The sequence below is a fragment of the Carcharodon carcharias genome, chromosome 3 (genome assembly GCF_017639515.1).
Source record: "Carcharodon carcharias isolate sCarCar2 chromosome 3, sCarCar2.pri, whole genome shotgun sequence".
Lineage (NCBI taxonomy): Eukaryota > Metazoa > Chordata > Chondrichthyes > Lamniformes > Lamnidae > Carcharodon > Carcharodon carcharias.
In genome coordinates this window covers 205,848,863-205,873,925 of record NC_054469.1, presented here as the reverse complement: position 1 = coordinate 205,873,925, position 25,063 = coordinate 205,848,863, and the positions used below count along the sequence as shown (strand labels likewise).

The following is a 25,063-nucleotide window of genomic DNA, read 5'->3' as shown; positions in this document are numbered from 1 at the left end:
AGTCAGGGACAATATTTTCAGTTTTCATAACGTTTTCAATTCATATATAGGCCCAAGCAAAGAAAGTTAATCATAAGTGAAGCAAGGGATGTAATGGAGGGAGATAATGTCTACACTGTAGAGATAAGCTAACCTATAGCCGACTTAATATTACTGGACAATGTTTACATAGACAATGTTTACATTTAAAAGGAAAATGTCATTTTCTCTATTCATGTTTAAAGAAAGCACAAGATAAAGAGGGAAAAAAAAACATAAGAGCAAAAAGAAAATTGCCCTGAACAGCTGCAGGTGATTTTCACCTTATCACGCATGCATCACTGAACATGAACACCACAGAGTTGAGATTCATGTGAGGTAAGATGGCTGATTTTAATATTAAGTGGGGGAAATGAAAGTAAAGTGAAGGAGCATTTTTTTACTTCGAGAAACCTAATACTTTATGTATGCGACATTTTAATTAAACAGAATTCTTCACTTTTGGAGTTTATTCCCACAGTGCATTCCCAAATCAGAAGTGTTGAGCCAATACCTTGTAGTCCTACAACCATAAGAAAACCAAGATTGCAAAGCTTTAAATACACCTTCCTGCAGCAACCTATGTAACAGCATGTGCAACATCTTTCTCTAGCGGAAGTCTGTTACGTAAGTCTGCCGCTTGAAAAGAAACTTAAAATTGTTTTTGTGCATTTATTTGCCAATTATAAAAACATAGATGTGCAAATTTACAACAGAACCAGCCTATATAAAGTTGTCTGACTTTAGTTACTTACACCCCACCATAACTACCGCCCCCCCCCCAAATGAAGGAGACACTACTACCACTAGCACAATGTGCGGCAGCAGGCAGGTGTGGAAAATCGCGCCGAATGTGACAAATTTACTTATGTCTACATTTATAATGGAATTGGCCCCAAGAATTTATAAAACAGATTAAATTACATGCACATGCACTGGTTATTACAATCATGGCAGACGCCAGTAACCTTTTAAAATTTGAATTCCCAGTTATCAACCAAAAAGATGCAACAAGATTTCACAAAAGCATTTTAATTAACGGTGCTTTTTCCATATTTTATAAGTACTTATACTTTAAACCCAAAATTCCAAACAGAACACATCCCGTTCCACTTTTAAATTTTAATTGAGAATCTTTTTCTACATTTAGTTTCTTGAGTATTCATTCAGATCACCTAGAAAGAAACCAATGTGTATCTCAGCTCCCAAGAATTTACTGTGGTTTTTCTCCTTTTCCCTGTTGTCTACCAGGAGGAGTGATTTCCTGGGGATTCTTCCACTAGCATCTGGCTTGGAGAATTCTCCAGCCCTACTTCCAACACCTCATGAATTTGGAGTCCCCAGCGTAGTGACCCTCAAAATCAGAAACACCCATGGTTCCTGGTGTCCCTCTGCTCCTTGCACTGGCTGCTGGCAGATTCTCTCTGCCTGTCTCAAAGCTGCTCTCAAGCTGACTGCCTCAGACTGTGAAAACAGTAGAGATGTACCAAAACAACAAAAATCTCTAATCTCCACAACCCATCTTCATGGCGATGTGCCACACATGGTTTGTTCCCAGATTGAAATGCAAATTAATTATCTTTAAATTTAAAACCTGTCCTTTGATCTAAAAAGTACATGGATATTTTAAAAAGTTCCTTTATTTACCAGACGTCTTCAAATCTTTCTTTGATCTGGGGAGATTACATGAGTAATTTAAACCCCTTTCCCACCTCTGTTTACACCTCAACTTCAAACCGCCTGCCAAGGTGCCTCCAGAAGGCCTCTCTCAAGAGATAATCAGAGAGCCCACTATAATCCTAGGTGTGAATACCTCTCACCACCATCCCAGGAACACAACAGGACTTCCCCTTAGGCCTGGAGCTGTAGATCAATCTACTAAATTATCCAGGCCACACTTTCTTGCATATATCCTACATTTAAAAACAACAATTTCCAAACCAGAAATCATCATAACATTGTAACAGGGCCCATTTGTAACAGTCCCATTATCCTCCACCCTGCAGCCTCATTTACATCGTCTGCAGCACAACCAGGCCATTTAGCTCAGCTGGTCTATGCCAGAATTTCTATTCAACATGAATCTCTTCCCACCCCACTTCATCTAACCCTATTATATTGTTCTATTCCCTTCTTCCTTCATGTGCTTATTTAGCTTCGCCTTAAATGTATCAATGCTAGTTGCCTCACCACTTGTTACAATAGCAAGCTCCACATTCAAACCATTCTTCAGACACTAAGTTTCTCTCGAGTTCTGTTGGGTTTAGTGACTGCCATATTGCTATCCCCCATGAGTGGAAATATTTTCTCCATATTCATCCAAGTTAAACTCTTTTATCTTAAAAAGTCTTTATCAGGTTGACCTTCAGCATTTTTTTCAGAGAAGTTCTAGCCTGTAATTTTTTTGGTAGGCACAACCTCTCAGTTCTTGTGTTATCCTTGTAAAACCTCCTTCTCTGATGTCTCTACATCCTTTACATAATATGGAGACCAGAACTGTGCACAATACTCCAAGTGTCATCGACCTGAAAAATTAACTGTTTTGCTCTCCACAAATACTGCCAGACCTGATGATTTCCAGCATTTTCTGTTTTAGACCTCTAACAGCTGCAGTGTTTTGCTTTTGGTTTTGTGATCTAACCAAGGTTCACATTTTCCCAGCATCCAGTTAGAACCTGCAGTGTTTACACAAATTTTAAAGCATAGCAGAGTAATTAAAAAAAACCAGGAAAAAGTAGTTCAATTCTGCAGTTCAAGATTTCCATTGCACAAACACATAGTACAGGCACCGTTCAAATGTGTAATTTCTACCCCAACACGCTATTTAAACATACCCTCCTACAATTATCATTTTCCAAGCTATATAATTTTATCTTGAGCAGATTTTAAAATTCCACTGGCTCATTTCGGCCTGTGGACCAAGTTCAACAGCAACCTAGAAATTACTACACTAGCAAAATCTACATAGTTTTCACTCCAGATAAAAGAAAAAGGCAGTCCGTTAGAAAGCAGTTAACATGCCCTCCTCTAGATAATTCAATCTCTCATTATAGATCACATGTCCATCAGGGTCATATATAATCAACTCTCAGACTGCGAATTACCACGTGCGTCAAGCTGGTTTTTTACTATGTAGATAACCATGCAAATTCACGGTACATACCAACAAACTTGTATACGTATCTAGTACTCAGCGATCAGAATCTATTCAAATCTATTAAAACAAAAAAAAATATTGGCGGAGCTATTTCAAGTGCACCTATACAACAGTCAATTAGACAGTCACCAATTAACACAGAGATAAAAACAAAAAAACTGCGGATGCTGGAAATCCAAAACAAAAACAGAATTACCTGGAAAAACTCAGCAGGTCTGGCAGCATCGGCGGAGAAGAAAAGAGTTGACGTTTCGAGTCCTCATGACCCTTCGACAAGCAAAACGGAGAAAAAGCATTTTTCCGATCAGAAACGATAACATTCCTCTCCATCAAGAAACGATTCTGAGAAAATACGCAAAATACAAAATACTCTACTTATTTAGGGTTTACCAAAAAAAGGGGGAAGAAAAATAAAGTGGAGCAAAAGGTGGTTACTATTAAACTTGACATGCGGATGAACCGATATCCAGAACCCGCAACCTAAGGATGTGTAAAAGATTCTCCATGGGGATTCATCATAACATAGTAGAAATTCTACATGGAGTATTCCAAGCATGTGACATCGATTTTGATTTTTTTAATCCTTTCAATTAATAGCCTATCTTGCCATATGATGATGATAATCTGGATTTACATGATTCCTAGAAATCAACGCAGTTTCCAATTAACATATTTGGGTGACTTAGTTCCAGATCACAGGAGGTGGAAAACAAGAATGAACAGATATGATCACTAAAGTACCAGTCGGATCCAAGTTTGAGTGGCTAAAGGGAGATTATGTAAAGTGCCAAGATAAAAGCAAAAATCTGCGGATGCTCAAATACAAAGCAAAAACAAAAATACCTGGAAAACTCAGCAGGTCTGACAGCATCTGCAGAGAGGGACACAGTTAATGTTTCGAGTCTGTATGACTCTTCAACAGAACTAAGGAAAAATAGAAAAAAAGGTGAAATATAAGCTAGTTTGGGTGGGGGGGTGGGGGGGGTGCAGAGGGTGGAGCTGGATAGAGGGCCAGTGATAGGTGGAGATAACCAAAAGATGTCATACACAAAAGGACAAAGAGGTGTTGAAGGTGGTGATATTATCTAAGAAATGTGCTAATTAAGGGTAGAAAGCAGGACAAGCAAGGTACAGGTAGATAAAAACAAAAAAACTGCGGACGCTGGAAATCCAAAACAAAAACAGAATTACCTGGAAAAACTCAGCAGGTCTGGCAGCGTCGGCGGAGAAGAAAAGAGTTGACATTTCGAGTCCTCATGACCCTTCGACAGAACTTGAGATCGAGTCCAAGAAAGAGTTGAAATATAAGCTGGTTTAAGGTGTGTGTGTGTGTGGGGGGCGGAGAGAGAGAGAGAGAGACAGAGAGGTGGAGGGGGGGGTGTGGTTGTAGGGACAAACAAGCAGTGATAGAAGCAGATCATCAAAAGATGTCAACGACAATAGTACAATAGAACACATAGTTGTTAAAGTTAAAGTTGGTGATATTATCTAAACGAATGTGCTAATTAAGAATGGATGGTAGGGCACTCAAGGTATAGCTCTAGTGGGGTTTTTTGTTTTTTTTTATATAATGGAAATAGGTGGGAAAAGGAAAATCTTTATAATTTATTGGAAAAAAAAGGAAGGGGGAGAACAGAAAGGGGGTGGGGATGGGGGAGGGAGCTCACGACCTAAAGTTGTTGAATTCAATATTCAGTCCGGAAGGCTGTAAAGTCCCTAGTCGGAAGATGAGGTGTTGTTCCTCCAGTTTGCGTTGGGCTTCACTGGAACAATGCAGCAAGCCAAGGACAGACATGTGGGCAAGAGAGCAGGGTGGAGTGTTAAAATGGCAAGCGACAGGGAGGTTTGGGTCATTCTTGCAGACCGCAGGTGTTCTGCAAAGCGGTCGCCCAGTTTACGTTTGGTCTCTCCAATGTAGAGGAGACCACATTGGGAGCAACGAATGCAGTAGACTAAGTTGGGGGAAATGCAAGTGAAATGCTGCTTCACTTGAAAGGAGTGTTTGGGTCCTTGGATGGTGAGGAGAGAGGAAGTGAAGGGGCAGGTGTTGCATCTTTTGCGTGGGCATGGGGTGGTGCCATAGGAGGGGGTTGAGCAGTAGGGGGTGATGGAGGAGTGGACCAGGGTGTCCCGGAGGGAGCGATCCCTACGGAATGCCGATAGGGGGGGTGAAGGGAAGATGTGTTTGGTGGTGGCATCATGCTGGAGTTGGCGGAAATGGCGGAGGATGATCCTTTGAATGCGGAGGCTGGTGGGGTGATAAGTGAGGACAAGGGGGACCCTATCATGTTTCTGGGAGGGAGGAGAAGGCGTGAGGGCGGATGCGCGGGAGATAGGCCGGACACGGTTGAGGGCCCTGTCAACGACCGTGGGTGGAAAACCTTGGTTAAGGAAGAAGGAGGACATGTCAGAGGAACTGTTTTTGAAGGTAGCATCATCGGAACAGATGCGACGGAGGCGAAGGAATTGAGAGAATGGGATGGAGTCCTTACAGGAAGCGGGGTGTGAGGAGCTGTAGTCGAGATAGCTGTGGGAGTCGGTGGGTTTGTAATGGATATTGGTGGACAGTCTATCACCAGAGATTGAGACAGAGAGGTCAAGGAAGGGAAGGGAAGTGTCAGAGATGGACCACGTGAAAATGATGGAGGAGTGGAGATTGGAAGCAAAATTAATAAATTTTTCCAAGTCCCGACGAGAGCATGAAGCGGCACCGAAGTAATCATCGATGTACCGGAGAAAGAGTTGTGGAAGGGAGCCGGAGTAGGACTGCAACAAGGAATGTTCCACATACCCCATAAAGAGACAGGCATAGCTGGGGCCCACAGGTACAGGTAGCCTTAGTGGGAGTGGGGTGGGGTGAAGGAATCGAAAAAGGCTAAAAAAGTAGAGATAAAACAATGGATGGAAATACATTTAAAATTAATGGAAATAGGTGGGAAAAGAAAAACCTATATAATCTATTTGAAAAAGAGGGGGATCAGTAAAGGGGGTGGGGATGGAGGAGAGAGTTCATGATCAAAATTGTTGAATTCAATATTCAGTCCAGAAGGCTGTAAAGTGCCTAGTCGGAAGATGAGGTGCTGTTCCTCCAGTTTGCGTTGAGCTTCACTGAAACAATGTAGCAAGCCAAGGACGGACATGTGGGCATGAGAGCAGGGCGGAGTGTTGAAATGGCAAGCGACTGGGAGGTCTGAGTCATGCTTGCAGACAGACCGAAGGTGTTCTGCAAAGCAGTTCTTTCAAGTGAAGCAGCATTTCACTTGCACTTCTCTCAATTTAGTCTACTGCATTTGTTGTTCCCAATGCAGTTTCCTCTACATTGGAGAGACCAAACGCAGACTGGGTGACTGCTTTGGTCCTTGGCCTGCTGCATTGTTCCAGTGAAGCTCAACGCAAACCGGAGGAAAAGCACCTCATCTTCCGACTAGGCACTTTACAGCCTTCTGGACTGAATATTGAGTTCACTAATTTTAGATCATGACCTTTCTCCTGCATCCCCACCCCTTTCCAATCCCCCCCACTTTTTTCCCAATAATTTATATGGATTATTTTCCCACTTATTTCCATTATTTTTACATGTATTTCCATCCATTGTTTTATCTCTACCTTTTAGCCCATTTCGATTGCTTCAACCCACCGCACCCCCACTAGGGCTATCTGCACCTTGCTTGTCCTGCTTTCTACCCTTAATTAGCACATTCCTTAGATAATATCACCACCTTCAACACCTCTTTGTCCTTTTGTCTATCTCCACCCATCACTCGCCCTCTATCCAGCTCTACCCTCCCCCCACAAAACTCCCTTCAGACCTTAAACCAGCTTATATTTCACCTCTTTTCTATTTTTACTTAGTTCTGTTGAAGAGTCACACGGACTCGAAACGTTAACTGTGTTCCACTCTGCAGATGCTGCCAGACCTGCTGAGTTTTTCCAGGAATTTTTGCTTTTGTTAAGTGCCATTCGTTCACCATTGTCAAGGGCATAAACAAAACTTATGAATAAAAATGGCCCTTAGGACCTATGAAGTTCACACTGCCCACAACCTTGTGCGACTTTCCCATTCAAGGATTACACTACCTATTCAATTTCTTAAGGAAAAGTTCAGGAAAAATATTTAAGGAAAATTCCACAATTTTTACCTTTTAAGCTTCCACAAACATTTCCATTCACAAGGCTGGAATCTTGTCCATATTCAACATGTGCCATTTTGTTTGTAACATTTTTTCAGCTTCTGTTGACAGATCAAGCCCATTTTCACAAGAGTGCCAACATAGTCTGACTTTTTGCAAAGTGCAAAGGACATATGTAAAGTTAATAAATAATTATGTACCCAAAGTATCAATAACCCATCTTTTCACTCTAATTCATTGATTTATATAAGATTCGTAAACAACCTTGGCCCAGTAGCAGTATATGGTGAGATTAGTCTCCAAGTTCCAATGACTCTTGCTCTGTGACAGAGTAAGCAATCTACATCTTTTGTTTCTTTAGTTTCAAGATCTTAAATTTCTCTTACACGTGAGCCTGTCACTCTTTTTTTTTTGCAGTCCCTACATCTCGATTTTAAGTGACTCCGCAATTCTGTGGCTTGGTCGTTACACATCAAAGACCTGTACTTCCAAGAAAAGTGCAAAACCAGACTGCCTGCATTGCAGAGGCTTTTCCCTGGCAACACATGTTTGTTCGCCTGCAAGTCCACATCATCCAGCTGTCTCACCACTGTGTATCTTATGGCGGGTTCCGACTTGACTTTTGGCTTGTTTACTGTTCGCTATAGTGTTGGAAAAGAAAAAAAGACTTACGTTTATATAGTACCTTTCGTGTCCTCTGGTCTTCTTAAAGAGCTTTGCAGTCAATGAAGTACTTTTGAGGTGTAGTCACTATTATAATGTAAGAAATGCATAGCCAATTTACATATAGCAATGTGACAAATGGCCAGATAATCTAAAAGCAAAATACTGCAGATGCTGGAAATCTGAAACAAAAACAGAAAATGTTGGAAAAACTCAGCAGGTCTGGCAGCATCAGTGGAGAGAGAAAGAGAGTTAATGTTTCAAGTCCGTATGACTCTTCTTCAGAGGGGTCCCCATGCAGAATTTCTAGTATGTTATGGTGAATCCCCATTCACATGAATCCTTTACACTTTCTGATATTCCTGCTAGGCTGCTCTGAAGAAGGGTCATACGGACTCAAAACATTAACTCTGTTTCTCTTTCCACAGATGCTGCTAGACCTGATGAGTTTTTCCAGCATTTTGTGTTTTGGGTCAGATAATCTGTTCCGAGGTGGTTGAGATATGTGCACTGGCCAGTACGCCAGACAGAATTCCCTGCTCTTCTTCAAAATAGGGCCATAAATATTTTATGCCCTGCTGAAAGAGCAGACAGGGCATCAGTTTAAGATCCCAACCCAAAGTGTTTGGACCCCACAATTTAGAGGTCTTGGATCAAGAAAACAACATAGCCACACTTACATTGACATCAGAACAGTTCTGTGAAAATAACATCTGTCCCTTAGAAGTAAATGACAAAATCAAAGCTGTATTTGTGATTAAAATGTACCTTATGTATTTGTAAAGTCAATTTGTTGATTATTATAAAGCCACTTAAAAATTAGGTGATAAAGGGATCTTTGTAATAGATTGTTAACCGGCACGATCATTTAAAAAGTGAAATTCTCAGCATAATTACATATACTAATAATTATGATGGGCAGTATCACCACTTGTTCAGGTGATAATGTCACCAGTCCAACTCTGCACAAAGTTAGCTGAACCAAAACAGGATGGGAGCAGATGTTATATGTTATAATTCAGTGCAGGTTTCGAATCCTCTATCGCAAGAGGATTGGAGCACAGGAGTAAAAAAAGTCATGCTGCAGTCGTATAGAGCCTTGATGAGTCCCCATCTGCCTGGAGTTCTTACAGGGCTCAACAAAGTAGATGTGGGAAGGCTGGGGGTGGGTCCAGAACCCAGGGACTCAGTCTCAGAATAAGAGGTAGGCCATTTAGGACCGAGATGAGGAGGAATTTTTTCACCTAGATGGTGGTGACTCTTTGGAATTCTTTACCGCAGAGGGCTGTGAAGGTTCAGTCATTATGTTTAAGACACAGATAGACAGATTTCTAAATATTACAGATATCAAGGGATATGAGGATAGTGCGGGAAAGTGGTGCTGAGATAGAAGATCAGCCATGATCCAGTTGAATCGCAGAGCAGGCTCGAAAGACAGAATGGCCTACTCCTCCTCCTATGTCTTCTGGATTGGGAGAAATAGTGGATTGGGGTGTGGGAAGGGGATGATGGTGGGAACCAGGATTCAAGCTCCTCAGACTTGAGCCCATAATTCAAGCTGGCATACGTGCAGTAATCTGGGAGTATTGCCCTGTCAGAGGACAATCTTTTGAGCTCACCTTTTTAAAAAAGGTCCCATCAGACGAGGGTTCACGGCTCCTCTGAGGGGCAGGAACCATAACTCTTCAAAACCCTGGCCTGAGTAGATAGTCAGAAGCTTTTTCCCAGGGTGGAAGAGTCAATTAGTAGGGGACATAGATTTAAGGTGAGAGGAGAAAACTATAGAGGAGATGTGCGGGGCAAATTTTTTTTTTTTACACAGAGGGTAGTGAGTGTCTGGAATTCACTGCCAGAAGAGGTGGTGGAAGCAGGTATAATAGTGGTGTTTAAGAGGCAGCTTGACAAATACATGAATAGGATGGGAATAGAGGGATACGGACCCCGGAAGTGCAAAATGTTTTAGTATGATCAGCGCAGGGTTGGAGGGCCGAAGGGCCTGTTGCTGTGCTGTACTTTTCTTCGTTCTTTGACTCAATGAAAATTGTAAAAGGAGTAGGACATGCCCATCTCCACAATGGGGCTGACCAGGTTGGGAATGCCAGGTATGAGCTTTTGACAGGAACCAGCCTGCACCCTTTAAAAGGCACTACCAAAAATCAGACAGCCCAGGAAAGGGGTTGGAAATCCCAGAGTTAGGATCAGCCTGCCATTTTTAAGGGGCTCCTGAGTCATCCTGACTCAGGGAAAATTCAGCCCTTAGTCACTTATAATCTTGTTGGCTTTAAAGCAATTTGGGGCATCCCGAGGTCATAAAGAGTACTATATGAATCTAAGTCTTTCGTTTTTTCTCTTTCCTTCAGGTCATAAATGGTTTTAGCCATGATGCCCTCTACAACATGATAGCCTGCAAGCATTCAGCAAATAAGAGAGAAATAATGACCACTTGGGAGAGGTAGAAAAAGCTCATCACCATCCATGAACTGTAACTCAAATCAAGAAGTTAATGCTTTCAGGGAGGATAAAACTGGAAAGTTCTTTTAAAAATATGTAATTACTAACAAATCCTATGCACTGAAACTGGTTTTGACCATTAATCATTTCATATCATATCATACAGAATCATAGAACATTTACAAACACAGGGGGTGGCCAGTCTGTTACGCCTATGCCAGTTCTCAGCAAGTCAGCTCGTCCTACCCCTTTCCTTTCCCTTTGGCCCTGCAAATTCTTTCTTCGGAAGCCAATTCCTTTTTGAAAGCCACAATTGAATCTGCCTCCACCACACCCTCAGGCTATGCTTTCCAGATCCTAACCACTTGCTGCGTAAGCTTTTCCTTTTTTTTAATTCATAGGATGTTGGAGTCACTGGCTAGACCAGCATTTATTACCCATCCTTACTCATCCCTGGAGGAGGTGGTGGTGAGCTGCCTTCTTGAATCACTGCAGTCCATGTGGTACAGGTACACCCACAGCACTGTCAGGGAGGATGTTCCAGGATTTCAACACAGCTACACTGAAGGAACAACAACATATTTCCAAGTTAGGATGGTGAGGGGCTTTGAGGGGATCTTCCAGGTGGTGGTATTCCCATGTGTCTGCTGCCCTTGTCCTTCTAGATGGTAGCAGTCGTGGGTTTGGAAGGTGCTGCCTAAGGAGACTTGGTGTGTTCCTGCAGTGCATCTTGTAGATGGTATACACTGCTGCTACTATGCGTCGGTGGTGGAGGGCGTGAATGTTTGTGGATGGGGTGCCAATCAATAGTCCTGAATGGTGTCAAGCTTTGTCAGTGTTGTTGGAGTGGCACTCATTCCATTACACTCCTGGCTTGTGTCTTGTAGATGATGGACAGGCTTTGGGGAGTCAGGAAGAGAGTTACTCACCACAGGATTCCTAGCCTCTGACCTGCTCTTGTAGCCACAGTATTTATATGGCTAGTCCAGTTCAATTTCTGGTCAATGGTAACCACCCAGGATGTTGTCAGTCGGGATTCAGTGATGGTAACGCCATTGAACATCAAGGGGCGATAGTTAGATTCTCTCTTATTGGAGATGGTCATTGTCTGGCACGAATGTTACTTGCCACTTGTCATCCCATGCCTGGGTATTGTCCAGGTCTTGCTGCATTTGGACATGGACTGCTTCAGTAGCTGAGGAGTCACAAATGGTGCTGAACATCATGCAATCATCAGCGAACATCCCCATTTCTGACCTTACGATGGAAGGAAGATCACTGATGAAGCAGCTGATGGTTGGGCCTAGAACACCACCCTGAAGAACTCCTGCAGTGATGTCCTGAAGCTGAGATGATTGACCTCCAACAACCACAACCATCTTCCCCTGTGCTAGGTATGACTCCAACCAGCAGAGGGTGTTTCCCCCGATTCCTTTTAACTCCAATTTTGCAAGGGCTCATTGATGCCACACTCTGAATTGCTGCCTTAGTGTCACTCACATGTGCAGTCGCTCTCTTCTCACCTCGGGAACTCAGCTCTTTTGTCCACGTTTGAACCAAGACTGTAATGAGGTCAGGAGCTGAGTGGCCCTGACGGAACCCAAACTGAACATCAGTGAGCAGATTATTGATAAGTGCCGCTTCATAGCAATGTTGATGACCCCTTCAATCACTTTACTGATGGTCAAGCGTAGACTGATGGGAGCAGTAATTGGCTGGGTTGGAATTGCCATGCTTTGTGTATACAGGACATACCTGGGCAATTTTCCACATTGCTGGGTAGATGCCAGTGTTTTAGCTGTACTGGAACAGCTTGGCTAGGAGCGCAGCAAGTTCTGGAGCACAAGCCTTCAGTACCATTGCCAGAATGTTGTCAGGGCCCATAGCCTTTGCGGTATCCAGTCTTCAGCTGTTTTGAATCACTCCATGTGATATCAAGAATTGGCTAAAGACTAGCATCTGTGATGTTGGGGACCTCTGGAGGAGGCCAAGATGGGTCATCCACTACTAGGCACTTTTGGCTGAAGATTGTTGCAAATGCTTCAGCCTCATCTTTTGCACTGATGTGCTGTGCTCCCAATCATTGAGGTGGAGATATTTGTGGAGCCTCCTCCAGCAAGTTATTTAATTGTCCACCAACATTCACGACTGCACGTGGCAGGACTGCAGAGCTTAGATCTGATCCTTTGGTTGTGGAATTCCTTAGCTTTGCCGATCACTTGCTGCTTAAGCTTGCATGTTTGGTATGCAAGTAGTCCTGCATTGTAGCTTCACCAGGTTAACACCTCATTTTTAGGTGTGCCTGGTGCTGCTCCTAGCACTCCCTCCTGCACTTGAATCTCATGTCACTGTTGGTTCTTTCGCCAATCACCTTACATTGATACCCTCTGGTTCTTGGCCCCTGCCAATAGTAACATTTTCTCTGTCTAGACCCCTGATGATTTTGAACATTTCTATCAAATACTCCACTCAACCTTCTCTTCTCCAGGGAAGCAGCCCCAGATTCTCTAATTTATCCACGTAACTGAAGTCCCCCATACTTGCGGTCATTCTTGTAAATTGTTTCTGCACCCTCTATAAAGCCTTGTCAACTTTCCAAAAGTGCAATGCAAAGAACTGGACAAAACTCCAGGTCAGGCCAAACAACCTCATCATAACTCCCTTGCTTTTGTAATCTATGCCTCTATTTATAAAGCCCAGTGTTCTGTATATTTTTTTCCAGCCACTTTCTCAACATGCTATGCCACCTTCAGCATTTTGTGTACAAGTACCAGCAGGTCACACTGTCCCTGCATCATCTTTAGATTTGTGCCTTTTATTTTATATTGCCTTTCCTCGTTCTTCCTACCAAAATGCATCACTTCACTGGATTAAATCTTATCTATCACTGTCCTTCTTTATATTAAATCTACCACATATCCACGCATTCCACTGGCCTATGTTCTCTTAAAGGCTACCATTATTCTCCTCACAGTTCACAATACTAAGTTTTGTGTCATTTGCAAATTTTGGAATTGTGCCCTGCATAATCAAGTCCAGGTCATTAATCTATGGTTAAGAAAAGCCATGGCTCTACCAATACCACAGTATACCTTCCTCCAGTCTGAGAAACCACTCTTCACCACTACTGTTTCCTTTGCTCAGTTACTTTGCATTCATATTTGCATTTAATGCAAACAGTTCTGATCCATTAAAGATCCCAAATAAATTTTCCATCAGTGAGTCAATCTGGGCGTTTCCTATACTTTTTCTAAACCTGTTATATCAGCAAATGATTACCTTAATTAAATGTTCACAATGTCCTAAAGCATAGAATTTCTGATCTGATACTCACTGTTCCATCCCCTCCCTGAATATTTGTGGTGTTCTCCTTTTAAAGGCGAGGCACTTTGACTGTCTCAGTGGGATTGGGCATTGAGCTGTTCAAAATTGTGTACGAGTCATGATCCCATGATGTGGCAGGGATCCATTTCTCTAACTATTCAGCAGATTTTCTTGCAGTTAACAAGGACTACATTCAGACATCACTGGATGTTAGACTTCTTCAGCGTAGTGGGAGGCAGAGAGTGGCAAAGGCGAGGAAAGAGAAAAACAACATTTTTTAAAGTGATCACTTGCACAGGAAGAGTTTAAGTACACTTTTACTTTCACTGCTGGTTTTATGATCTTATGCCTAAACATGGAAAAGGAAACTCAGCAATATGTTACTTAAAATTTAAAACTGTGCAATTGCAAGTGACATAAGATCCGGAACTCCTACTTGCTGAGTTACAAGTTTTCTGATTATAAAAATGTACCTTCAGGTTCTAAATAAAACATATCAATGATAGTCATGAGGCACATGTTCAGTGACAGTAAGCCAGCTCTTTAGAAATGAAAAGAAAGCACAAAATGGCTTCCTATGAACCTTGTGTCCAAAAAGACTTCCATGCGAAAAAACTCTCAAAATATTTGAGCTCACAGCCTCAGGTGACCACTCACATAAACCAGCCAGTGCTCAAATGTTTCTAAGCAGGGAACAAGTGTCAACATTGTCATTTTCAGGTCACCCACTCACTTGTGGCAACAGCAAATAACAAGCCCCAATCAAAATGACTTTGACAGGTTTTATGCTTCCACCTATTCATCAGTCAAAATAATATCAGAATCCTCAATGCACTATTAATGAAAACCTATTTGGCTTTACTTTGCCTGTAGCTGTGCTGACAAATTTTGAAACAAAAGAAATCTGTGCTCTATTAGTGCATATGCAAATAGCAGTGTACCTTGGCATGGAAAGCTACACATTTCATGGTTATTTGCTGTATTGATCGGAATGCAACCTGAGGTCTTTCTCCTTCGTCATGCTATACAGCCCTCCCAATGACAGCTGCATTTTCTATTTTTACTACCTGCAGTCTAAATAACTTTAATAGTATTTAATAAAAAGTGCAGCAGTGTTATCACATGTCTGGTTTCATTTAAATTATAGATAAAGATGGCAGAGGGGTGGGCACAACTATGATAAGTCACTTGAAAGCAGTTAAAGTCAAACTGGAATTTAACTCATAATTAAAAGGTTTCTGTTAGGGAACCATTTACAATTACATGACCCCACACTGTGCATTCAGTATATTTACATAGGCTGCTCACATACCACGAGTATACCAAAGGGGAGGGGTGCAGACTGCAACTTCATAAACAAACTTGTTTACTTCTGCTCTTTTGTTTGTTGGCATCATCTTTTTTCCTGAAGGTTAACTGCCACAGATCTCCACCTCTGTCTGTCCTGTGCTCCCCTTAATCATTGTGCAGTTAACTGCACCCAATCCATTATATCTGTCATCCATTTAATCCTCTAGGTTTTCCATTGTTCTTCCCCTCCAATAACTGGCTGTCTACTATTTGCTCTAACAATGTGACCTAAGTATTGTGTTTTCCCTCTGATGTTATAGACTAATTTCCTCTTTTCTCCAACTATATCCAGCACTTCCTCATTAGTCTGTCTGTGCAAGATATGCAGAACATCCTACTATATGTCCAAATATGTTCCACTCTTTATCCTGTTTTAAAATCAATTATATCTAATAAAAGTATTGAACTTGAGTATTGCTGAAAAAAAGACATGCTGTTGAAGCTTTTCATCATGCACTCAACAGGACAGAATTGCAAGAATATTGAATCTCAAAGGGAATAACAATTTATACTGCACGAGAAGATGGTTGTGATTGGTTGCCAAGTGGACTCTGATCTGAGCAAAATTTAAACAAATGCTTGGTAGTTAATTGTTCCAGGTGCATTTCCATGGCAACATCTCTATCAATCAGAGGCAACTTGCCAACCAATCAACACTCTCTTCTCATACAGTATAAATTGTTGTTCCCTTTGAGATTGGGTATTCTTGCAATTCTGTCTTGATGAGTGCAAGATGAAAAGCTTTCACATCTTTTTTCAGTAATAAAGCAGCATTCTTTAGATATTATAAGCGACATAGCTCATGAGATCACAAGTAATCAAAATTACATCATAATCTAACATGGGCATTACACTGATTGTAATCAGTTGAGTGTGATCTACAAAATAGTTTCACAATGTTGGTACAGATTACTGCAGAAATCAGATGAAATTTTAATAGCATAACCATTACTTTTTAAAAGTAGCAAAATTATTTTATAAAAGGAAATATTTTTTTTTCAATAATTGCCTGTGGTGCTCTCTTATAAAACACTTTACACAACAACTTGGATTTATACAGCATCTTTATTGCAGCAAAGCATCCCACAGCACATTGCAGGAGCTATCAAAAGATTTAATCCCGAGATTAGGTCATTAAACCTGATGTAATTGAAGAAAGTAGTGATTAAATGTTCAGGAGAATTCCCAAATTGTTGCAGTTGAGTGCACTTTAATGAGAGATGCCACATGCTGTAAAATCCAAAACATATCACCAGCTTTAATATAGACTTTTAAACAAACTGCAAAAATATTGCTGCAATTTAATAGAGTTAACTATGGCCAGTGCAGAATTCTAATACCAATTTATATCAGCATATATACATCGAATTTTGCAGTGTGATTAGAAAACGCCTATGAAATGAAGTCAAATCACACATTTGAAATGGTGCCTTTTCCCTCCAAAACGTCACATCAAAGCCATGTTAAGAAGGTAAAACATTAAATCAGGGGCACAGTAATGCAAGGCAGGGAATAATCAAAAACAAAGCAGTTATTTAAGAGTTTAGGGAATGATTACAAGTGACAGAAGTGTAATCCATTCTCTGTGGCCAAGTATCCATGTAAATTGACTAAACAAACCAGGAAGGAGGAGGAAAATAATAGCGGATTGCAAGCAAGAGTGTTAAAACATGGGGAAAGTACCAATTATCAGAAAAGCCGGGGAAAGAAAAATCACAAGTGCAAGAGCTCAATAGAATGCCACCCGAACGAGAGAGAGAAAAAAAGTGAAAATTGATCAGGTATTCCGTCATTAACATTGGTTCAGTATTTGATTGAGTGGAACATACACAAATACAAAGCTCCAAACCAAAACTGCTCCATCGCACAATTAAACTGCTATCAGCGATTTAGCAACCTCAACATGTTGCCGCAAAGAAACTCTTAGAAAAAGAATACCTTGGTGTGAGAGCCTGATTAACTCCTACAGCTATAGGAAAGTGAAGCAAGCTTTCCGTTCTGCGATGAGTTTTATTTATTGCCTTCTTACCGTATCTGTTGGGCTCCCTGAGATACTCCAGTATAGGCACGGTACTCTCTCTCTCTGTGAGACTGCTATCATTGCTGTCCCCATTCTGCATCCCATCGCTTCCAAGCCCGTCTCTCCGGCTGTGAACAGCGGTGACCAAAAACCTCTGGGACTGGGACATGCCGGAGACGGCCGAGTTGTGCTTCCTTTTCGGCGGCTCTGTCTGTGAGCGCGAAGTGGAAGGAGGAACACTTGAGAGCCGCTTTTCCCGTTAAGCGGTGAATTCTGAAATGAGTGAGGAGGAGGAGAACAAAACTCCTATCCGACTGCTGATACACCAAAGCCAGCCCTAGGCTCCACCTCCCAACTAGCGCTTACTTTAAACCTGAGCAGTTCAATAAAAACTACTACACCTAACCATGTGCACCTCGCCTCATTGTACTGTGTGGTTCCAGACTGAAACTGCGCAACATTGCTATTTATCCGTATGCATCGAGGCTCTTTTTTATAATTCGTGGCATGCACCAGAATCCTTTCGAAGTGAATGACTGTCACTCCCAGTGACTGACATGGGGCGAATCTGTTAGCCTCAGATAAAGTGACCTTCAGGCAAAAGTTAATGCTGTAGCCTCTCAGTGCGATATAGGGCTCGCAGCCTCATGTGACCAGCTCAACTCATTGTTAACCCACCAGGATTTTCATGGCTCTTCCAGAAATTTAAGGTTAATTTCCTTGATAATGCCGAGATTAACTCTGGGGAAAGAATTACACGGGTACTTAAAATGGTGCTATTTTAATTTTCTTTGAACATTTCTGTTGATCGGTTATAAAAATATTGGAGATGGGGAAAGGCTGTTTGGATGACCGCCAAGAATCATCCAACTGGTAATGAATGAAGAGTTTTTTCACTTTACAATTGGCATGGGGAAACTGGTTCAATATGAGAATGGACATGTTTGACAACCAGTGAGAGGAGGCAGGACAGTTGGAGGTAGAAGGTTCAACCAGAGTATAGTCATTGCTGGTGATAAGGAGGTCAATGACAAAGGAATTATGGCCTATGCATGCAAGAATTCCTACAATTCCTTTTCTAATGTTAAGTTAAGGTGGATGGAGGTACTCACTTGCTGCAAACTTCTTTGATCAATTTTTGGTTGCCCCTCCTATTTGCCTTCGGTTTGGTTATAAAGATTATTAGGCCATGTCAGGGCAGGCAAAAGACCTTACTACAAAACTGGAGACTCCAAATTACGTAGAAGATCACATCAGCACACTCAGTTTCTGGTTCATTCCAGGTATCTCATATAAAGATGAATTACATGAGGTATAAGTATTCCTTTGGAAGCCATTCTGTTTGAAATATAAGTTAACTTACACCTGTGTACTCTTCCTGTCGACTTACTTCCTTATAAATCACTATGACCACATCTGACTATATAAACCTATCTAGCTTTAATACAACTGCCCCTAATTGAAATGCTGAGTGCCACCAGTGGTAATAAGGTGTAATTACAGTGTGACATATTTACATAGGCAGGTCCTATTATAAATGTAGGCTCGAACTTACAACAAAAAGGGTATAATCTATTACTTTAAAATTGGACCTATCCTATTATCTCTTGACTTCTACCCTGCTTCAACTGAAGACAAGAACATCGAACAGGAATAGGCCATTCCCCCACCCCCGCCGTCACCTTGGCTGCCCTATTTGCACAACAAGCTGTTTAATTTATTGGGTACACAAATGCACCAGGTGAAATGCCATTGGTGAATTGGCCTTTGATAGAACAGAGTGCAGTTACCAATGCCAATTATTGACATTGCAAAGAAAACTAGCAATGGAGCTTGAATGGCCAGGGCCAAGATGACCTATGGCTTTGTACATCTTTGCAGTTGTGCAGTGATATACCTGCCATAGGTGAGATAATATTGAACCCACCAGTTTGTAGATTTTCTGGTGAAAGCAATTACTATAATACCAGAATTATTTTTGCTGTCATAGTCTTTCAGAATATCAGTTTGATGCGGTAGTCAGACATAAGATGGCTAACACAATGATTGACTGGTTGAGGCTACTTCATACAGGAATCAGGGTTCCAATTAATATGTAAGAATTCAAGATTCCCAACTGACTGCATTATGAAAACAGAAAATCAAAATCAAATTCATGTATAACAAAATTTCACTTATTGGAAATTTATTCCATTAGACAATAACTTTCTTTTTTTGCACTGTGTAAAAACCCATAAAATAATATCAGTTAAGCTAAAGTATTGGTTAAAGTTAAATCTTCTTTAGCCAAGATTTCACTATAACAGGTTTTACCTAAGTATTCCCTGCACTGTACGTATATAATCTTCTGATCATAGTGGCTCATAGATGAGTTACAAATGATGATGAAAAGCAAGGCAATGTGCAGGACTTTCATGTAAAGGTAGGAATTAACAGAGTGAGATTGCCAGGTAAATTAATATCAACATTTCTCTCACTCAGTGCTCTGAAGAATGAAGAGCACAAGCACTTAGGTGGAAAGCAAAAGCATATATGATAGCTTATATTGGCAACCATGCTTTTAGCCACCTAAGCCCATGTTTTCCTGAGTGAATTCCCTCCTTAAACTTCTTCATCATTCCATCTTCCTGTCCTTCTTTAAGACCTTCCTTAAAACTCATCTCTTTGGCTGAGTTTTTGGCCACCTCTCAATCTTTCCTTCTTTAGCTCATCACACAGAGAAACAGGATCCATGATCATCTGCCACCCTATGTTACAATTGATATACTGCTGTAAAACAATTCTGAAAGCAACAAACAATAATAGAACCGAGGATTGTGCTTGAAGTCTGCTTGGCCTATTTCACTTGACATGGGAGATACTTTTGGTTTGCATTTAGTAAAGGTTTCCTTACATTAGATAGACACTTCACTAATTGATATTGATGTTTAGCACACTGCATAGTACACACTCGAGCTGATATGTCCTGTATTCAAAATGGTCCAAAAATTCAATATCCATTGATTAATTGAGACAGAAACTCAAAGATGTATACAAAGTTCATGATATAAATATATTGTTTTGCCACTCACCGAAGATTGCTCGATTTGTTTTAGTATTAGATAAAGTCAAAGCAACATTAAAGTAACAAGGCTAATTTCATATGCTGCCATTAAATGAATTAATACAAATGCATCAAATATAAACAGAATATAATTGATTGCAGTAACAATGAAATTGTAACAATAAAAGAGCTATTACACCATTTGGCATAGTTTATAGGCCAGGTAGTGTGAAAGACACAGTGGAATAGATTTGTAAATAAATTACTGAGAAGAAATATGGAGTAGTGATAATAAGAAACTTTAACTACTGCAAATTGAATAAGGAAAGGATTGTGTAAAGAGCAGAGAAAATGAAGAATTTCTGAAGTTGTTTCTTGATCAGTATGCTTTCTGACCAATGAGGAAGGAAGCATTGATGGATCTAGTCTGGGGAATGAAATGAGTCAATTGGAGAATGTCACAGTTAGAAAGCATCTTGGAACTAGTGATCATAATATCTTTAGGTTTTGATCAATTAAGGAGAAGAATGGGAAGCAATCTAGATGAATAAAATACTTAATTGGAGGGGGGATAATTTCAGTGAACTGAGAATGTTTATGGCTCGGGTGAACTGGAGTCAAAGTCTGGCAGGTGCGACCTTTAAAGTGGAGATGGTTGGGGTATAGTCCAGGTACATTCCTACAAGGGGGAAAGAGAGGGCAGCAAAAGCCAGAGCTTCTTGGATAATGAAGGAATCAGAGAGTCAGATAAATCAAAAAAATGATGAATCTATGACAGATACCAGCTTGATGATGCAAAGGAGAATCTGGCTACATAAAAATAGCACAGAGGGGATGTGAAAAAGAAATGAGAGTTTGAGAACAGTTTTGCAGCTAACATAAAAGGGAATCCAAGGTCTTCTATAGGCATATTAACAGTAAAAGGGTTGCCAAAGGAGTGGTGGGACCAATTAAGTACCAAAGTAGAAAACTATTGGTGGAACCAGAAGGCACAGTTGAGGTACTAAATAAATGCTTTTCATCAGTGTGTACCAAAGAGGGATTTGCCAAAGCTTTTGGTAAACAAGGAGTTTTCTGGCGTATTGGCTGAGATAAAAGTAGATAAAGAGGAGGTACTAGAAAAGTGGGCAATATTTAAATTGGATAAGTCGCCTGGTCCAGATGGGATGAATTCTAGTTTGTTGAGGGAATTAAGAGTAGAAATGGCAATGGTGTTGGTCACAATTTTCTGCACTTTCTTAGATACAGAGGTGATGCCAAAAGACCGGAGGATTGCAAATATGACATCCTTGTTCAGAAAAGAAGAAAAAGATAAGCCCAGCAATTACAGGGCAGTCAGTTTAATGTTGGTGTTGGGGAAGGTTTTAGAAACACTAGTCCAGGAAAAAATTAACAGGCATTTGAACATGTATGGATGAGTAAAGAAGAACCAGTAAGGATTTGTTAAAGGCAAATTGTGTTTGACTTACTTGATTGATATTTTGATGATGTAACAGATGTTGTGTAACTCTTTTGAGTACAAACACATTTCCATCTGTTTTTCAGATGAAGTTACATTGTTTCATAGTTTGCCAGTGTGAGATTTGAACTCTTGATCTTAGGATTACAAACCCAGTACCATAACCACTTGGCTATTTAGGCCAAGCACAGATGTTGTGTATATGGACTTCCAAATGGCACTTGATTAATTATCACAGATTAAACTTGTTAGCAAAATTGAAGCCAATGGGATAAAAGGGGAAGTAGTAGAATCAATACAAAATTGACTAAAGGATAGAAAATAGAAAGTTGTGGTAAATGGCTAGCTTTTGGACTGGAGGTGGGTATACATTGGAGTTCCACAAGGTTCATTACTGGAACCATTGCTGATTTTGATATACAGTTATGGCATGGATTTGGGGGTACAGGGCACAATTTTGAAATTTTCAGATGATATGAAACTTGGAAATCCAGTAAACAATGAGGAAGATAGGAAAAGACTTCAAGAGGATATAGACTGGCTGGTTGAATGGTACAATTTAATCGAGGTGCAAGAATAGAAAGACCAAAGGGTGTTTGTGCACAAAACTTTGAAGGTGGCAGGACAGATTTACAAAGCAGTTAATAAAACATATAGGATCCTGGGCTTTATAAATAGAAGCACAAGGTACAAAAGCTAGAAAATTGTCCTAAACATTTATAAAACGCTAGTTTGGCCCCAGCTGGGGCATCTGTCAAATTCTAGGCACCATATATTAAGAAGGAATTGAAGGCTTTGGACAATGTCCAGAAAAAAATTACTAGAATGGTTTGAGGGACCAGTGATTATAGTTGCATGGATAGACTGGAGAAGCTGACATGTTCTCCTTAGAGCAAAGAAGGCTAAGAGGAAATTTGATAGAAATTTTATTTAAAATCATGAAAAGTTTAGACAGATTAAATAAAAAGAAACTGTTTCTGACTGCTGGAACGTTGATAATAAGAGAGTACAGATTTAAGATGGTTGACAAAAGAACAAAAGGTAACATGTGAAAAACACAAATGGTTAGGATTTGGAATGTACTGCTCGACAGGGTAGTGGAGACAGGTCCAATAGTAGCCTTCAAAAGGGAATTGGACAATAGATCCTTGAAAGAGAAAAATTGTAGTGAAATGGAGAAAGAGCGAGGAATGGGACTAACTGGATTTCTCTTTGAAAGAGGCAACGCAGACTTGATGGGCTGAATGACTTTCTTCCGTGCTGTTTTATTTTGTGATTCTATGATTTTATATTATCTGTGGACTTTTAAAAGTATCAATATTAATTTTTTGCAATAAAAGAGATACTTTTAGATTTTTCACTATTTCACAAATATACAATCTGGATTGTTCCAGTCAGTGAGCAGTCAGCAAAGGTTGCCTATCTGATTGGCTCAGAATGTGATTTCCATAACCCTATGCTGTGTTGATTGACACATTGATAGGCTGGTTGACTGACAAGAATTGTTAGTCATCAGAACAAGAATAGACTATTCAGCCTCTCAAATCTGCTCCGCCATTCAAATAGATCATTGCCCACCTTTGCTCCATAACCTTTGATACCCAATAAAAAAATGGTTATGTATTGCCTGCTGTTCTTCAACATAATACATCCAAGTCGTCATAATTCACGTTGTACACTTCTGGTTTTGTGTCATTAGAACTGCTGTGTAACTTGAGCAGTAAGGTAAAATAAACCTAGAATGAAGTGCCTCACCTATCAAAAGACAATGAGAATTCAATAAACAAACTGATTAACATGGAGCTCTATGCATCCTATTTTTATTTTAATTTGTTGAGTATTATATGCAATGGCTTCTCTTCCCATTCCCACACCATCACCTATGGTGTCTCCCATGGACCTATTCTTAGCCCTTCCTAGTCCTAATCCATATGCTGCCCATCAGCGACATCATCTGAAAACATTGTGTTAGGTTTCACATATATGTTGATGACACCTAGCATTAACTCACTACCGTCTCTCTCAATTCCTCCACTCTTGCTAAGTTATCAGGCTGCTTGCCCAATATCCAGTAATGGATGAGCAGAAATTTCCTCCAATTAAATATTGGAAAAAACAAAGCTATTGCCATTGTCATTGGGCTACAAACTTTTTTCCCTAGTTATTGACTCTGACCCTCACCCTGGTGACTGTCTGCATTTAAGCCAGACTGTTCTTAAACTTGGTGTCACATTTGACCCCAAGGTGAGCTTCCGATCACATATCTGTGCTATCACTAAGACCGCCGAATTCCACCTCCATATCATCTTCCAAATTTGCTCCTGCCTGAGAGGACCTGCTGTTGAAACACTCAACTATGCCTTTGCTACCTCTACATTGCAACAGTGACTACACTTCAAAAGTACCTAATTGGCTGTAAAGTGCTTTGAGATGACCTGTGGCCCTGAAAAGTACGATAAAGATACATACCATTCTTACTTTTAAACCTGGCTAACTTCTCACTTTCTACCCTCCATAAACCTGAGGTCATCTTTGTCCATACTTGGACCAATCCTGTTCACCCATCATCCCTGTGCTTGCTGGCTCCAGGTCAAATAATGGCTCAATTTTTAAATTCTCTTCCTTGTTTTCAGGTCCCTTTGTGACTTCACAACTGCTTTCTCTGTAACAAAAACAGAAAATGCTGGAAAAACTCAGCAGGTCTGACAGCATCTGTGGAGAGAGAAACAGAGTTGATGTTTCGAGTCCGTATGACTCTTCTTCAGAGCTACAGGGAATTAGAAATGTGATGAAAATTAGACTGTTTAAGGTGGGTGGAGCAGGTGAAACTGGATAGAATTTGACCCCAAGGGAGCAAAGGAGAGGTTGACAAAGATGGCATGAACAAAAGGACAAAGGGAGTGTTAATGGTAGTAGTAAGAGCTAAAAAAGGTGCTGATGGTGGCATTAAAGTAAGAAAGCAGAATGTGATAATAACAGGACAAGGGCACTCTGGAAAGAACAACATGAATAAGTAACAGATGGCCCTTGGGGGAGGGGGGTTGCGGGAAATGATCGAAAGTGGGATAAAAGGGGGGATAAACAATGAATAAATGAATGAAAATAAAAATGAATAAAAATAAAAATAAGTGGATAAAAAATAAAAATGAATTTTGAAAAAAGGGAGAAAAAAGTGGTAGGGAGTTCATGGTCTGAGGTTTTTGAACTCAATGTTAAGTCCGGAAGGCTGTTAAGTACCTAATCAGATGATGAGGTGCTGTTCCTCCAGTTTGCGCTGGGCTTCACTGGAACATTGCAGAAGGCCAAGGACAGACATGTGAGCATGAGAACAGGATGATGCGTTGAAATGGCAAGCAACAGGAAGGTCTGGGTCATGCATGTGGACAGACCGAATGTGTTCCACAAAGCGGTCACCCAGTCTGCGTTTGGTTTCCCCAATGTAGAGGAG

General features: G+C 40.7%; 1 protein-coding gene across 1 annotated transcript in view; it reads right to left on the bottom strand.

Annotated features, from left to right (window-relative positions):
• LOC121275944 (solute carrier family 12 member 7-like) overlaps window positions 1-17,443 on the bottom strand; it is a 465,011-nt gene extending 447,568 nt beyond the window's left edge. Inside the window, exon 1 of the mRNA XM_041183838.1 lies at window positions 17,123-17,443. Coding sequence (XP_041039772.1) covers window positions 17,123-17,282 — 160 coding nt within the window. The 5' untranslated portion in view covers window positions 17,283-17,443. The remainder of the gene's footprint in view (window positions 1-17,122) is intronic.
• Between the last annotated feature and the right edge of the window lie 7,620 nt (window positions 17,444-25,063).